We start from the raw sequence: 17521 nt of genomic DNA, 5'->3' as shown, positions 1-17521 counted from the left end.
GAGTGTGCCCCCCCCCCCCCCCCTGTTTTTGGATATAATACATTGCAGTCATGTTGTCTGTGCGAATGAGGACTGCTTTGCCCCAAATCTGTTTTTGAAAAGATTTTAGGGCTAGAAAGATCGCCAAGAGCTCCAGATGGTTGATGTGGAGCGACTTTTGCTGTGGCGTCCATAGACCTTGCATTGTGAGGTGTAAGAGGTGCGCTCCCCAGCCGGATAGCGATGCGTCCGCTGTTAGAATCACCTGAGGAACCGGGTCCAGGAACGGCCGCCCTTTGGAAAGGTTTGTGGTGTTCCACCACTGCAGAGAGTGATGGGTGCGGCCGTCCACCAACACCAGATCCGTCAGCTGACCCTGGGCCTGGTTCCACTGTTGTGCTAGGCACTCTTGAAGTGGACGCATGTGGAGTCTTGCATGGGGCACTATAAAGATGCAAGACGCCATCATTCCTATGAGCTTCATAAACACTCTTGCTGGAAGAGAGTGTTGAGGAAGGAATGTTTTGCGCAAGGCTTGTATGCTTGCGATTCTGGCTGAGTTTGGATAGGCAATACCTTTGGAGGTGTCTGTAGTGGCCCCGAGATATTGCTTTGTGTGAGATGGTATGAGGTGGGACTTTTGGTAGTTCACCGTGAAGCCTAGCTGGTGGAGCAGTTGGATGTTGCACACATTGGTGGTAGGACGCAGCTTTTATCAGCCAGTCGTCTAAGTAGGGGAAGACGTGAATCTGTTGACGTCTGAGGTGTGCTGCTACTACCGCTAGGCATTTGGTAAACACCCGTGGTGCGATGGTGACCCTGAAGGGGAAAACCGTGAACTGGTAATGCTGACCGTCCACCACGAACCTGACGTACTTCCTGTGAGAAGGGTGGATTGGAATGTGAAAGTATGAGTCTTTCAGATCCAAGGTAGTGAGAAAGTCTCCCTGACAGAGGAGCGGTAGGACTTGTTGTAGGGTGACCATGTGAAAGTGGTCTGAATGTATGTAGGCATTTAGAGGCCGGAGGTCTAGAATGGGCCTCAGGGTCCAGTCTTTCTTTGGTATTAAGAAATACAGAGAGTAGACCCCTAGATTTTGCTGATTGACGGGGACCTGCTCTATAGCGTGTTTTTGGAGGAGGGAGAGCACCTCCTGTTTGAGTAGTGTGGAATGTTCTTGAGACATTGGACGGTGCCTTGGTGGGATATTGGGTGGGGTAGATGTTAGCTCGAGACAGTACCCTGACTGAATAATTTGGGTCACCCATTTGTCCGATGTTATGGACTCCCATGCGTGGATAAAGTTTTGCAGTCTGCTCCCGACCGGAGTGGGATGGTCTGGGGGGGAGGGAAGGGGAGTCATTGTGCGGGCGGGGTGGCAGAACGGGTGGTGTTAGTTTTGCCCCTGCCCTTATTGTTGTTGCCTCTGTAACCACCCCTTTGGTAGCCCTTTGAAAAGGTATTTTGGAGAAGGGGACTTGTAGGAGGTAGAGGCGCTATCGGTGGAGTAGCCTCTGCCTGTGCCATGAAAGGATGAGCGTCGAAAGGAGCGTTTAGGGGCCTGTGATTGTAGTGCCCCCATAGACTTTGCTGTGTCTGTGTCCTTTTTCATCTTTTCTAACGCTTCGTCCACCTTTGGCCCAAAGAGAGTTTGTTGGTCAAAGGGGTGATTTAGTATGGACGCCTGGACTTCAGGCTTGAACCCTGAGATCCTGAGCCAGGCATGACGACGAAGCAGGACACTAGTATTTATGGCTCTAGAAGCAGTGTCAGCTGCATCGAGGGCACACTTAATGGAGGTGTTAGTAATTAGTTTGCCCTCCTGTATTAGTTCATGAGCTTTGCGTTTTTCGGGGATGTGCTGCATAAGAGCCTCAAGCTCGTCGTAGTGTGCTCTGTCATAGCGCGCAAGTAGCGCTTGTGTATTTGCAATGCGCCACATGTTTGCAGCTTGGGAGGCGGTGCGTTTGCCAGACGCGTCTAGAAGTTTGGATTCTTTATCTGGCGGTGGGGCTTCTCCTGAGGATTGGGAGTTAGCCCGCTTTCTAGCTGTGGACACAACTAGGGAATCTAAGGGAGCAGGGCCCTTAATGTATGCAGGGTCTGTGGGTGCCGCCTTGTACTTTTTTTCTATTCTAGGGTTCAATACCCTGGCCCTGACAGGGTCTTTGAACATCTCTGCAGCATGCTTGGTGACACCTTTAAGCATGGGCAAAATAGATGTGGACTTGTCCTGAATGTCAAATGTATCCAGTAGGAAGTCGTCTTCCACTGGTTCACTATGCATTTCCACCCCATGGTAGTGTGCTGCTCTCTGCACCAAGTGGTGAAACCCTAAGGAGTCCTCTGGAGGAGACGGCCTGGATGGGTATAGGTCGTCCTGAGGCACATCCGGTATGTCAGGGTTTTGGTAGTCTTCCCATGGGTCTGGGGTCCCCGGTAGAGTGGGGTCCATTGGGGCGTCCGCCGGGTCATAATCTGGATCCCCGTAATCCGGATCTGGGGTCGGGGAGTGATGAGGTAAGGGTGGCGGAGACCTGGGAGGGGGAGGGGGTGGAGGAGGCGGAGGAGGTAGTGGGGAAGGCACTCTGAGAGGAGAAGTAGCAGAGTCCTTCCGCTTGGGTGGTGGAGGAGGAGCCGGAGTATCAAGACGTCTTTTTTTGATAATTAAAGTCAATAGCCCAGTCTTTGGATCTTTAAATAGAGTCTTTTGCAAAGGGTCTGGTGTAAACAGATCCAGTGGCGCCGAATCGTCCGCTGGCGCCGATGGTTTCGATGGTTTCTGTGCGCCATGCTTTTTTGGAGCCTCTGGTTTTTTCGGCGTCTAAGGAGCTTTCGGCGCCGGAGCGTCGGTGCCGACAGATTTTTGTTTGGTCGGCACCGAGAGTCCAGGCTTCGGCACCGGTGGCTTCGGAGTCTAGCTGGGTATCACTTTCTTCGGTGCCGGATGGTGTTTTTCAGCACCAGGCGTCGGCTGGCTCGAGCTGCCGTGAGACTTGAGGCTTCGACACCGGGCCCGAAGGTGGGGTGATAGAAGCTGTGTGCTTGGTTTTACCCAGGCCTGCAGGCGAGGGTGTAACCGGAGTCTCTTTGGTTTTGGGCGCGGGGGTGGGAGGGGGTACAGTACTCACGACCCGCTGCGCCGGTGTGATGCCCTCCACGTCGGAGTCGTCGGCCTCGGAAGCGCTGACGACGTCGTCCTCCTGCTCGGTGTGTAGTTGCCCCGAAGCTTCGGCGTCGTCTCCGAAGATGTCCGGTGGAGCTGCGGTCGATGAGTGCGCCATGGTGCGTCGAGCTCTTCGATCCCGGATGGTCTTTTTTGATCGAAAAGACTTACAGGCGGGGCAGTCTCTGGCCTCGTGTTCTGGAGAGAGGCAAAGGTTACACACCTGATGGAGGTCGGTGTGGGGAAATTTAGACCCACATTTTGGGCACTTTTTGAACGGAGTCCTTTCCATCGGCCGGGACCGGAGTCGAGGAGGGCCCGAAGGCCGGTGCCAATGTACGGAATGGAGAAAAGTGCTGCTTCGAGAGATGAAGATATGATGAAGAAACTCTAAGAACGAGGATTTTCCGTCGAGGCTGGAACCGTAGAAGTTCGAAGCCGGAGCACGAAGTATCACATCCGAGCCCGATGGCGGAAAAAAACAATCTGAGGATGGAGCCGAAGCCCATGCGCAGTACGGACCGAAGGAGGAGTCACCGAACTCGTGACTTCCAAAGACTGTCCAAACAACAAAAACAAACTGCAAACATCCGGGCCCAACACCAGATGGCGATCTATGCTAAGTGTACAATCTGCAGCTCATATGCCTCGAACAGCTACTTTCCAGGTGAGGAATTGAATCTCACATGAGTGGAGAGGTTCGAAGGGTGGACCCATCAGTCGGGTGAGTACCAAGTTGAGGTTCCACACCGGTGCTGGTGGGTGTCTTGGGGGAATCACTCGTTTAAGTCCCTCCAAGAAAGCTTTGATGGCAGGCACCCGGAATAAAGAGAGGTGCTGCCTGTTTTGGAGATAGGCTGCTATTGCGGTCAAATGGATACGTATTGAGGTATATGCCAGATTGCATCGGTATAGGTGTAAGAGGTAACAGATTATGTTTTGAGTGGATGCGTCTAGCGGGTTAATGTCATTGTTGTTGCAATAAATGACAAACCTCTTCCATTTGGCTGCATAGCAAGCTCTGGTAGTGGGTCTCCTAGCTTCCTTAATGATCTCCATACAGTCAGGTGGCAGGTTTAGGTAGCCAAACTCTAGGACTTCAGGAGCCAGATTGCCAGGTTCAGCTGTTGCGGATCTGGGTGCTGAATTTCTCCATGGTTCTGCGTCAAAAGCGCGGGTTTGATCCGCAGCCTTTGATGCGGCACCACAGAAAGTTCCAGAAAGGTGGTGTACCATGGCTGGCGTGCCCATGTTGGAGCAACCAGGATGAGTGACAGTGAGTGCTGTCGCAGTTTGCGTGCCACCAGCGGTATCAACGGCGCTGGGGGAAAAGCGTAGGCAAATCTGCCGGACCAGTTCATCCATATCGCATTGCCCTGCGACTGTGGATGTGGGAACCTGGCGGCAAAGCTTTGGCATTTTGCGTTTTCGCTTGTGGCGAATAGGTCTATCTCTGGATGACCCCACTGTTGGAAGTACGGCTGGAGTACTGACGGGTGTAGCTCCCACTCGTGCATTTGGTGGCTGTGTCTGCTGAGCAGATCCGCCATCTGGTTGTCCTTGCCGGGGAGGTGTTCCGCCATGAGGAACATGTTCCTCTGAATGGCCCACTTACACATGCTCTGAGCCAGATGAGACAACTGTGGAGAGTGCGTTCCTCCCTGCTTCTGTATGTAGTACATGGCAGTCATGTTGTCCGTCCGGATCAACACGACTGTTGCACAGATGTACTTTGAATGCCTTCATGGCCAGGAAGATTGCCATCAGTTCCAGAAGGTTGATGTGCATCTTTTTCTGTTGTGTCGTCCATAGTCCCTGCACTGTGTAGTGGAGTACATGAGCTCCCCATCCCTGGAGAGACGCGTCCGCTGTCAGTACTATTTGTGGAACAGGCTCTTGGAACGGTCGGCCCTTGCAAAGGTTTTGAGGATTCCACCAATGCAGAGAGTTGTATGCCCGACCGCTCACCAACACTAGGTCTTTCAACTGTCCTTGAGCCTGATTCCACTGACGTGCTAAGCAGTCCTGAAGCGGGCGCATATGTAATCTCGCGTGTGGGACTATGAAAATGCAGGAGGCCATCATGCCTATCAACTGCATGAACACTCGTGCTGGAAGTGAGTGTTGGGGTTTGAACCTGGAGATCAGCATTTGCATGCTGTTGATCCTCACTAAATTTGGCTGAGCTGTGGCCGCCAGAGTGTCTATAGTCGCACCTAGCTACTGTTGTACGTGTGCGGGCTGGAGATGGGATTTTGGGTAATTTAGTGAGAACCCCAGACTGTGAAGGAGGTGAATGGTGCGGGACATGTGGCTGGCACATTGCTGGGCTGACTTCGCTTGAACGAGCCAGTCGTCCAGGTAAGGGTAGACGTGTATGTGCTGCCTCCGTAGATGTGCCGCCACAGTAGCTAGGCACTTTGTAAACACCCTTGGTGCCGTTGTCACGCCGAAGGGAAGGACTCTGAATTGGTAGTGCTGTCCTTGAACAGTGAACCGGAGGTATTTTTTGTGTGATGGGTGAATGGGTATGTGGAAATACGCATCCTTGAGGTCCAGTGTTGCTAGAAAGTCTCCCTGCTTGAGCAGCGGGAGGACTTGCTGGAGAGTGAGCATGTGAAAATGCTCGGAAAGAATGTATCTGTTTAGGGGTCTCAGGTCTAATATAGGCCTGAGTGACCCGTCCTTCGGTATTAAAAAGTACAGGGAGTACACCCCCGTACCTTGCTCGTGGACGGGTACGACCTCTATTGCGCCTTTTAGAAGCATGCTTTGCACCTCCTGCTGTAAGAGCGTTAAGTGCTCTGAGGACATAGGACGGTTTCTTGGAGGAATTGTGGGTGGAGTGGAGGTTAGCTCTAGACAGTAACCGTATTTGACAATATCTTTGACCCACCTGTCCGTCGTGATGGAGTTCCACGTGGACAGGAACCTTTGTAGCCTTCCCCCGACAGGTGTTATGTGGTCGGGAGGAAGGGAGAGGGCGTCACTGCTTGTTCTTGGGGGAGGACCTGGTGTTGCCGTAGCCGCGTCCTCTTCCCTTTGTACTGGAGCCACGATATCCACCCCGGGTGTTTTTATCGTAGGTGGTTTGTGTATTGCCCTTGTTGTAGGTCTGCTGTGACCCCTGTCCTCTACTTGCTCCTCTATTTCCGGGGCGACGAAGGGAGCTGTTCCGAAAGGACTGAGTCTGGAGAGCCCCCATGGACTTTGCGGTGTCCGTGTCCTTTTTTATTTTCTCAAGGGTGGTGTCAACCTCCGGTCCGAATAAATAGTCGGGGTTGACAGGCTGGTTGAGTATATTATTTTGCACCTCCGGTTTGAATCCGGAGATTCGCAACCAGGCATGTCGTCGCAGCATGACGCTTGTGTTAATGGCCCTGGCAGCCGTGTCTGCGGCATCTAGTGCACACTTGATGGAAGCATTTGTGAGTAGCTGTCCCTCTCTGATAAGAATTTCTGCACCTTCTTTGTACTGGTCAGGGAGATGTTGGGAGTAGTTGTTCCAATGTGTCATAGTGCGCTCTATCGTAGCGAGCGAGCAGCGCTTGAGTGTTGGCTATGCGCCATATGTTGGCAGCCTGGGCGGCAACTCGCTTGCCGGAGGTCTATAGCACCTTGGACTCTTTGTCCGGGGGAGGAGCGTCACCTGTCGTCTGCGAGTGTGCCCTCTTGCGAGCATTCGCTATGACAATGGAGTCTAGTGGTAATTGGCCTCTGATGTAAGTAGGGTCCCCAGGCGCCGATCTGTATTTCTGATCGATCCTGGGGTTTATCACTCGTGCCCTGGTGGGTTCTTTGAAGATGTCCTTGGCTGGTTTGAGGACCCCTTTCAACATGGGCAGAGTTTTTACATGTCTTTCTGAGGATGCGAAGGTGTCCATAAGAAAGTCGTCCTCGATGGTGTCAGAGTGAAGCTGCACTCCATGATTATTTGCGGCACGTTCGATAAGAGCGTTGAATGCTGCAGTGTACTCTGTGGGAGATGTTTTCGCCCCATAGAGTTGTGGGTCCTGTGCATCTAGAGTTGCACCTGGATCTACAGGGTCGCCCCAAGTTTGATCAGGGTCCTGTTGGTAATCCGGGTCTATGTCTCCGCGGTAGGGGACTTGGTCACCCATGTAGTCCTCCAACACATCCGTGTCGGAGTGTGTGGGAGAGAATGATTGTGGATCCAGGTAGGGAGAGTGGTAAGATTCGCTTAGGAGAGGTTCTGAGTCCACAGGCAGCTTCCTTTTTAGTGGGATCCGGAAAGGGTCCAAAGGTGGCTCCGAAGTTATCCTCCGTTCGTGGATAACCATCCTGCCGGTGTTGGCGTCGATGACATGTGGCGGAGACGCCTCAGCAGGTGTAGTTGTGGAGTGGGTGACCCGTGTCCTGAGTTGGAATATTTTTGGGATCGTGGACGGAGGCAGGCCAAAAGTAATGTTGGCTGGCGCCGAAGAGGCTGCTGGAGCTTTTATTGGCACCGAAGGCCTTCTTCCGTATGCAGACTCCGACGTCGGCCGCTTCAAGTTCGGCACCGAAGTCTGGCTTGGTGCGCTCGGTGCCGACGCGCTTCGCTGGCGAAGGTGTGGAAGGCCTCGATCCGACCAGCGCCACTTTTGGTTTCGATTGAACCAGTGCAGGTTTCGGTTTGGAAGAAGGGAAACCAGCCGGTTTAGGTAATAATGGCTGCCGCTGAACGTCCGAGGCCGGGCCCGAAGAACTGCGGGATAGGTCTCGGGTAAGGCCCGAAGGCGATCCCTCGACCGGAGCCATAGACTGTGGCACTGGGCTCTCTTCAGTCTTAACGGGTAGGCCTTGCTCGTCATTGGAGCTACTCTCTTCGGCCCCTAAGGCCTCATCGTAGTCTCCTACCTCGGTGTCGTCTTCATCTCTGCGAAAGAGTGATTCGTCGACGTCGTTCGATCCGGAGTCATGTTCGGAAACAGGACTGGAGGGTAGGATCTCCAATTCTTCGACATCTTCGGTCTCGGCGTTGAAGATGTCTGCCGGTGCCGGTGCCGCGTGCTGCGCTTCGAGTCTTGCCGCTCGTCGATTCCGTAGAGTCTTCTTGGAACGGAACCGGGCACAGGCCATGCATGTCGATTCGTCGTGATCCGGCGAAAGGCATTTGTTGCACACCGGATGGACGTCAATGTGGGGATATTTCGCATTGCATACCGGACATCTCTTGAACGGTGTCCTAGATTCCATCGTCGATGTTGTCGATGGGCAGGTAAGAAGCGAAAAGTCGGTGCTGAAAGTTGTCAAACTAACAAAGGAGTATCGAAACCGATCGAGAAAACAGTACCGACGCGAACTAAAGGCCTTTTGGCCTCGATAAAGTTTTTCCTAACTTGAGCTAAGATAGCACATCCGAACCCAATGGCGGAAAAAAACAATCTGAGGATGGAGAGGATGCCCATGCGCACTGTAGTCCAGGGGAGGAGTCACCTATCCCAGGATACCTCGAAGACTCTTCCAGGACAACAACGTGCAAACATCCGGACCCAACACTAGGCGGCGATCTATGCACAGATATGAATTCAGCAGCCCACATGCCTCGAACTTTAAAACAAAAGGTACAGTTTTGGGAAAGCACAGGTAATGAGAACCTGATTAGCAATAGGATTACTTTAAAGGCTCTCACCCAAGCACATAGAGCCTTGCACAGTGTTGGACCCCAGTTCTGAACAAAAGAATCAAAGACTATCAAACTAGCAGAAATCTACATTCCAGCAAGGCTCCCATAGCAATCCTCAGTTTTAAAAAATCCAAGCGCGATGGGACCTCCAGATCCGGGCAGTGCATACTGCGAAGGAACAGCCTCATCCTTCAGCTCAGAAGCACAGAATATGAATCTGGCTGAACAGGTAAATGTCTGGGCTTTACAAAAGGCAATCATTCACCGTAGCTCGGTCTTCCACACCATGTTACTAATGTTGGCAGCCCCACCACACAGTTCGGAGTAGCTGTTTGTGCTATACAAATCACATCATTCATTTTGGATATGAGACGCATCTACAGTCACAACCCTGACTGAGCGCTATTCTGTATCTACATATGTAGAGACATTAAGTTGCCAAGGAAAAGACTGAACAATCTCTCCAACTCTCAAGCATGACAATACCCATAAATGCCAAACTATCATTCTGCCAGACACAGAAATAAAGTCTTACCTCATAACCCCAGAGAGCACTTTAGGGACAAGTATGACTACATAAATACCATACAACTGTAATGAGAATAAAGAAATGTATTCACCTTTCAAAAGAGGTTGGCACAGAGGGTGCATCTGGATACCTGACCCTCTCTCCTCTGTGATCAAAATCACTAAATCTATTTTGTTGACTGCTGAAGTCAGAGTTGCGGCTGAAGCGGGCATCCGCATCGAGGGCTGCTTTCTTGTTTTCACCCCAGAATGGTTCCTCACGCCTTTAAAAATAACGCAATGAGAGAAATTTAGAAGTTGAAAATAAAGGTCAACGTGAAGGGCAGGTAGGATTTGTTACGACAATCGTTTAGCAGACTGGCTTCTATAATAAAAATAATTTATAAGGAAAATGCTACTTACTAGCATGCATCTGTTTTTGGCATGTAGAGCTGCAGAGATTCACACTGCATAGATCGCCATCTGGTGTTGGGCTCGGATGCTTGCACCTTGTTGTGGTCTTGGAAGAAGTCTTTAACAGCCACAAGAAAGGAGACTCCTCCCTTGGACGATAGTGCGCATGGGCATTGACTCCATCCTCAGATTGTTTTTCGAACAATAGGAAATTATGGCGTTTGTAAGAAACATAAGACGTCCATGTGACTAAGATAACACTGAAACAGATACAGGTTCCGGGGAGGTGGGTGGGCAAGTGAATCTCTGCAGCTATACATGCCAGTAACAGATGCAGATTGGTAAATAGCATTTTCCATTCAAGGCATAGGAGCTGCAGAATTCACATTGTGCATAGACTGTACAGCAGTGTCTCCCCTATCGGTGGTAACCTGTATAGGTTGCAAAAGTTTGAAAAAGTGTCGTAACAGCCTGGCCTACAGAAGCTTGTTGCTTCGCCTGCACATCTACACAATAGTGTATGGTGAAGGTGTGTGTAGTAGACCATGTTGCTGCCTTACAAATTTCTTCTAGGGTAATGTTCCCTAAGAATGCCATTAAAAAACACCTAGTTTACGAGTTGAATGCGCCCTAGGGGGAATTGTAAATGTAAGTTTTGCTTTTGGTAGCATATTTGAATGCATTTGACTATCCACCTTGCAATTCCAGCTTTGGAGATGGGATTGCCCTTATGAGGTGGAGAGAAAGCTACAAACAGTTATTTCGTCTTTCTGAAGGCTTTAGTCCTGTCTATGTAATAAAGCTCTTGACGTCAAGCGTGTAAAGAGCTCTTTCCGCTACCGAATCAGGGTTTTGGAAAAATACTGGTAACTGATTAAGATGGAAAGCAGAGATTACTTTGGGAGGGAATTTTGAATTTGTCCTAAGAACCACCTTGTTACGATGTATTTGTAAGAATGGCTCTTGTATGGTTAAAGCCTGGATCTCACTTACTCCGAGAGAGGCAATTGCGACAAGGAAAGCTACTTTCCATGCAAGTAATTGTAATTCGCATTTGTGTAATGGCTCAAATGGGCGACCCATGAGTCTAGTAAGAACAATGTTTGGTCTCACACGGGAGAGGGTGGCAGTCTGGGTGGAATTATCCTTTTAAGGCCTAACAAAGGCTTTGATAGCAGGTACTCTAAACATTTACAAATGTCTGTTTTGTAGATAGGCGGCAAGGGCAGCCAAATGTCTTGTAGATTAGTATGCCAGATTGCATCTTTGTAGATGCAGCAAATACCAAATGATGTTTTGAACTGAAGCATCTAGCGGGTCCATTTTTTGTTATTGCAGTAAATGACAAATCTTTCCCATTTAGCTGCATAGCAAGCTCTTGTAGTGGGGCGTCTGGCTTCTTTAATAATGTTCATACAGTCGGGTGGAAGGTTGAGGTAACCGAAATCTAGGATTTCAGGAGCCAGATCGCTAGATTCAGTTGTGCTGGCTCTGGGTGCCTCATCTCTCCATGCTTCTGCGTGAGCAGTCTTGGGGAGAGATGTAGTTTTTGGTGTGGAACTACTGAGAGTTCAAGAAGTGTTGTGAACCATGGTTGCCGTGCCCATGTGGGAGCAACCAGGATCATCTTGAGCGACTGCCGTTTGAGCTTGCGTACTACTAGCAGAATGAGTGGGAGTGGAGGAGAAGCGTACGCAAATCTGCCTGATCAGTTCATCCATATGGCATTGCCCTTGGACAACGTGTGTGGGTATCTGGCGGCAAAGGTTAGGCATTTTGCGTTTGCGACGAACAGATCTATGTCTGGGTGGCCCCACATGTGCTGAGTCTGACGACTCAGTTCCGCAATCTGATTGTTCACTCTTTGAAGATGTTCTGCCAGAAGATATAGGTTTTGTGGAATGGCCCATTTCCATAAGCTTTGCGCCAGTTGACAGCTGCAACAAATGTGTTCCTCCTTGTTTTTGTATGCAATACATTGTGGTCATTGTCGGTGCGGATAGTTTTGTGGAGGAGATGTACTTGGAATTACTAACGGTAGAAATATTGCTAGTAATCCTAGGTGATTGATGTGGAGCAACTATTAGTTGAGTGGTCCACTTGACCCGAGTTGTGTGGTTTAGGAGATGGGCTCCCCAGCCTGTGAGGGATGCTGCGTCCGCTGTGGAGGTGGAGGTGTTTATGGTGGCACAGATGTATTGTTGCATGTGGGACGGTTGAAGCTGGGACTTGGCGTGATTTATTGTGAATCCCAGGTTGTGAATTATTTGAATAATGGTGCGAGTGTGTTGTACACACCGATTGTATGATTTGGCTCTTATGAGCCAGTCGTCTAGGTCTGGGAAGACATGTATGTTTTGTCTTCTTAGATGTGCTGCCACTACTGCTGGGGTGGGGGGGGGGGGGGGGCGGGGGGGAGGCCTGGAGGGATGAATATCTTGTGCGGTGTAAGGGACATCTGGGACACTATAATCATCCCAGGGGTCAGGGGAGCCAGTAGGGGTAGGGTCCCCAAGGGGTTGATCGTCCGCACCTACCCCTGCATCATCTGATGTGTTATCTATTGGGGTAAGTGATAGTGTGGGAAGAGTGGTGTGGTGGGGGAGCAGGAAGAGGAGAAGGAATCCTCAATGGAGAGGTGGCAAAGTTTCTCCTCTTTGGTGGTGGACCAGGTGAAGGCATGTGTAGTGGTCTTTTTTTGATACGAAGCATTAAATGACCAGTCTTAGGGTCCTTCATTAGAGTCTTGTGTAGGATCTGGTCGAAACACTTCATCTGTGGGAGAGATCCGTCGATGCAGAGGGCTTCAGTGCCTTAAGTTTTTTGGGCATCGCCTCGGTAGCGGTTCTAGGCTTGGAACCGTGTATTTTTTAAGTGTCTTTTGGAGTTGGGGCCGGGTGCCGTTTTTTCGGTTTAGAGGTCTTGGGTTTGGAAGTATCGGGGCCTTTCGGTGGGCGGCTTTTAGTTGGCTCCGAAGGTGTTGCGGTGCCGAAGAGCTGGTGCTAGCCTTCAACGCAGAGTGCTGTGATATGGGAGCAGCTGTCGGCGTGGATGAGGTCGAAGATGGCTTTTTCTTTGGTGCTGGAGTTGGCTTGCCGGTACCGAGGGTAGGCTGCCTCGAGCCCGAGTCGCCTAAAGGCTTTTTTACCGGGCCGGAACGCGGGGCATGGGAAGCAGTGTCTGTGTGCACCTGGACCCGAAGGTGGAGGTGGTACTGAAGCCATGTCGACTCTTGGTTTTGTCATGTACCCAGACACGCAGCCTGCAAGAGGGGGGGGGTGCGCTCTAAGGGTGGCGCAATGAGTGCTGCAGCCCTTAGCGGCCTTCCCTGGTTACAAGGCCCTGGGGTACCATTTACCAGGGGCTGACATGTGGCCAGGGTTTGCCAATTTGGATTTTGTGTTTTAGGGAAGTATCATAGGCCCTGGGCACCCAATTGGCAGGAGTCCAGGGCACACTCAGGCAAAGTACATGGAGCAAAAAATGGGGGCATACCATGCAAGAAAGATGGCACTTTCTCACAGATAACAATACCAGAGCGCCAAAGTTACATCCGAACCCAAAGGCAAAAAAAAACAATCTTGAGGATGGAGTCGATGCCCATGCGCACTATCATCCAAGGGAGGAGTCACCTATCTTGTGACTACAAAAGATTCCTACCAAGACCAGAACAAGGCGCAAGCATCAGAGCTCAACACCAGACGGCGATCTATGCACAGAGTGTGAATTCTGCAGCTCATATGCCACAAACATATTGTTTTGCAACACTGGCATCTTTCATTCACATCATTGAAATAACCCATTCCGATGGGAATCCTCAGTAGTAAACAGTAACTTTTTTTCTTCACTTAATGTCTGTAGGACTGCCTTTTTATGTAGTGTACCAGAATGAGGTACAGTAAGTAGAAAGTACAGACAACCCTTATTTACTTACAGGGCTTAAATTAATCCCAAATGCTCTTGTGGTAGTGTGGACAAGCAGTTTAGGCTGATCAGATGCTAGTGTTAAGCATTTGTTGTACTCACGAGTCCATAAATGAGACTCAAAAAACTCTCGACAATTATAGAATTTTTTTTCTTTTTTACAGATTTTTAGAGACCAAGATCTTCATAATTGGGTAAGTACTTTAACATTATCAAATTTTACAGTAGAAAATAACAGCCGTTAGATTTGAGGCATGAGCCTTGAACTCAGGAACGTTATCCTATGGGAGGAACATTCAGTGCACAGGGTCACTTACAAGAGATTAGAGAACTGTTCTGGACTTAAGGCAAGTAGGGCCAAGGTGTAGGAAGCTGGTTCTGTATATACTATACTAAAGTACAGAGCACAGAGTCTAGTGGATCACCAGAGCCTTAAGTAGATAAGGCTAAAAGCACCATTTGTGGTAGTGTGGTTGAGCAGTTTTGTTGTACACACTCGGGCAAGAAATGATGACCCTCAAAGACTGAATTATTTTAGAACCAAGAGGGACTCAGTAGCAGTTAAGTAACAGTTTCAAGCATCGCAATGTACGAGTTACTTACCTTCGGTAACGATGCATCTGGTAGAGACTATTCTAGCTGCAGATTCCTTCACGTATAATTATCCCCAGGCGCAAGACTGAATCCGGAAACCTTTTGCCACAGTATCCCTGCACGCCGGGGCGACACCACGCGACTCCACCCAGGCGTCGTCCGCATACTTAACGTCAGCGATGTCACAAGACTCGCCCTGGTGCATCCACGTCAGTTTACTTCGGAGAACCTTTCCGCACCACAACGCGGAACCACCAGATAAACTGTGGGAGCATGGAAAGTGTGCGAAGAGCAGAAAAATTGGAAAGAAACTGTGACTAACCCCACCACCAGGGTAGTGCTAACACCGCAGAACTCAAGGGCAGGGAAAGAAGAACAAACATGCAGAAACCTGCGCAGTCACCCTGCCCGCACAGACAACTTCCCATCCCTATGCCCCGGAGGCAAGAAAAGGCGTAAAAGTCATGGTACACGTAGGAAGCCCACCCCCCTCATCCAGAGCAAGGAATTGGACCAGTCCCAAGACAGACCGGGACAACAAACCTCTAAGCCACCCCAACCTAGAGGGCAACCACCCACAAGGGCAAGACAAGGCCAGATGACCATTAATCACAGGATAGCAATGGAAGGGAGGGGAGACCGGGATAGAAAGCAATCCCCCCAAAACCCAGAGTAGCCAGAGTAGCAGGGCATCGGAACACCAGAACCGCATCCTCCAAAGATCAAAGGAGGAATGAACCGCCCCCAGACTGAGTCAAACGCAAGAACAAGGAAGGCACTCACAAGAGACACAGCCCCCCACCGGGAGGCAAGTACCGAAGACGAACCCAAGGGTCCTCGCAGAATAGGGGAGGAAGGGCGGCCCGTGAAGGAATCTGCAGCTAGAATCGTCTCTACCAGATACATCGTTACCGAAGGTAAGTAACTCGAACATCCGATCGAGACTACTAGCCGCAGATTCCTTCACGTAGAATAGATACCCTAGCAATACCCCCTGGGAAGGTGTGTCTACAAAAGGACCCCACCAGCCAAAGCAGAACACAGGGCCCCACAGGGGACCAGAGCTGTGGACCAGGTAGAACCTCACCTCTGCCAGGCCAAGGGAAACCCCACAAGCAGAAACCCACCGACCCCAAGGAGATGTAGGAGGGAAAGAAGGCTGAAGAGGCCCAAACCCTCACAGCAGATGAACCAAGGGCAAGGACTGAGGCCGAAGCACCCCACTCCCCGCACAAGGCAACACCGCTTCCGCCCAATGCCAAGACAGGAAAGCAGAAGAAGCCTAGAGGACCCAAGGAAAATAGGGAAAAGAAGGTGAACCCACTCCAGATGGAAAGCAGCCTGCCCAGCCAGAACAGTGCCGTCAGTCAAAGCCAGAAGCAAGAACAACAGCCCGAGGCCCCAGGAAGGCAGAGTAGGCGACGCCTATTAAGGGAAAACACAGGATCATCCCAGACATCAGGACAGGAGCAGGGAGAGGAGGAGATGCCTGGGCCACCACTACGAGTGGCCGCACACACGACCTCAGGAAGCAAAAAGCAACCTACCTATACGCCATGGAGAACAGGCACCCGAAGGCGACCAGAACCCTCTAGCAGAGCGCAAACTATACGACAGCTACCACTACCCCACATAGGGTAGTTAAGTCCCAAGAAATGGGAAACCTCTTTTGAAGAACTTCAGCCGCAGAGGAAAAAACAAAAGAGCCATGGGGAAAAGAACCCCCATCCCCCCACCCCCCTCGCTGAAGGCTTGACAAGCAGCCCAAACAAAGCAGAAGACCTAATCTTAGAGCAAAGTCTGCGCTTAACTCCAGCAGAACCACACACAATCAACACAAGGGCCGTCCAGCAGCCAACAAGGAAGGACGTAAACGGCTAGAAAAACACACTGCACAGTGAGAACAGCCGGCCTAAGAAGGCCCAGAATCAACCCAACTGAGAAGTCACTGAGAAGGGGGGAGGACCCTGCCAAGAGCCTTTGGATGGCGGTATCTGCTTGGGCATGGAACAGGCTGCCATCAAACTGAATGTCGATGAGTCGCTCCCGAATATTCTCAGGGAATACTCCGTTGCGAAGCCAAGCATGGCGACGGAGAGCGACAGAGGAAACCATGGCACAGCCCAGCACCTCCAACAGGTCCAGAGCGGAGCGAAGAGTAAACGCCGCAAGCTCCCGGCCATCCAAAGCGTGATGCCGCAAGTCCACCAGGCCAGACTCCTGGGATGCTACAGATCCCAGAGACTCCGCCGAGTCCCACAAACAGGAGGCCCTAGCCAGCACACACAAGGTGTTAAGAGCCCACAGGGCCGCGCTGGTCGAGGCGAACATGTTGCGTCCAAGAGTCCAGCCAGGGGGCCTCTCGGGACGGCGGAGTCAACAGCGGCGGCAGGGAGGGACAAGCAGTCCACAAAAGGGAGCTGGCAGCTGAAGGGAAAGACACGCTGGGTCACGCGGCGCCGGTGCAGAAGATGCTGAGGCACCGGGTCCCCCGAGGAAGGACGCTTACAAGCCCTCGTCGGGGAAGAAAGGAGGTACCTTCAAAGGGAAGTAAGATTTCCCTCCCACCAGAGCCCTGGTGGAGGACCTCCAATAGATGGTCTGCCAGAAAACGAGCCACCGGATCACCCATGCGCAGGATGCCCACAGCCGTGCACACCACGTGAGCTAAGGCCGCACCCTCCTCCGTAGGGCCCCGCAGCGGACATCAGCTCCTCCGTGGGCAATGGCCGCAAACTAAGCCGGCCATCCCTGAGGCCAAGCAGGGCAGGCAAGGGCCAGACCTGGAAGTCAGAAGAGGCCGAAGAATGAGGGACCTCCACTCTTCCGACAAACACCTCTGCCCCAGGACACCACACGGCGACCAGTCTCCAGGGAGGACGACACCAATATGCACGCCTCTGGAGAAGAACGAGTGTCCCAAGACGAATCCGCGGTACGACCCCTGCACAGAGCCGTAGAATCCGCTGCCTGAGGTAGGACATCGGCACCAGCCGGCATCGCCGGACAAGGGACCTCCAAGTCACCCCGCACCAGGGACCGGAGTGGAGACCGGAGTAGAGCCGGAGCCGCACCGGCCGAGGGGCGGTGCTGGAGTGACGCCAACTCCTGCCGAGGCAGCCACCTGTGCAGGGGATCGAGACGGCCCTGGGGAGTGGCACGAAGGACTCAGACAGCCGCAGCCCAGAATGAGACTAAGATCGCTTGGCAAACCATGCAGCGGCGCCAGGGACGATTCAACCTCAGACTAGCCCTCCGACGAGGCAGCCACCTGTGTGGAGGGACGAGAGGGGCCTGGAGAAGGACG

The 17521-nt window shown here is 51.6% G+C and overlaps 1 protein-coding gene across 5 annotated transcripts in view; it reads right to left on the bottom strand.

Moving 5' to 3' along the window:
* Positions 1–17521, bottom strand: part of SLTM (SAFB like transcription modulator) — a 280914-nt gene that overhangs the window by 104657 nt on the left and 158736 nt on the right. For all 5 annotated transcript variants that reach the window (XM_085643750.1, XM_085643749.1, XM_085643748.1 and 2 more), the window contains one exon: positions 9396–9566. In XM_085643750.1, the coding sequence (XP_085499876.1) occupies positions 9396–9566 (171 nt within the window). The remainder of the gene's footprint in view (positions 1–9395; positions 9567–17521) is intronic.

The sequence above is a fragment of the Triturus cristatus genome, chromosome 3_1 (assembly GCF_964204655.1).
Source record: "Triturus cristatus chromosome 3_1, aTriCri1.1, whole genome shotgun sequence".
NCBI lineage: Eukaryota > Metazoa > Chordata > Amphibia > Caudata > Salamandridae > Triturus > Triturus cristatus.
The sequence above is the reverse complement of the archived record's forward strand: the minus strand, read 5'-3'. Positions and strand labels throughout refer to the sequence as shown.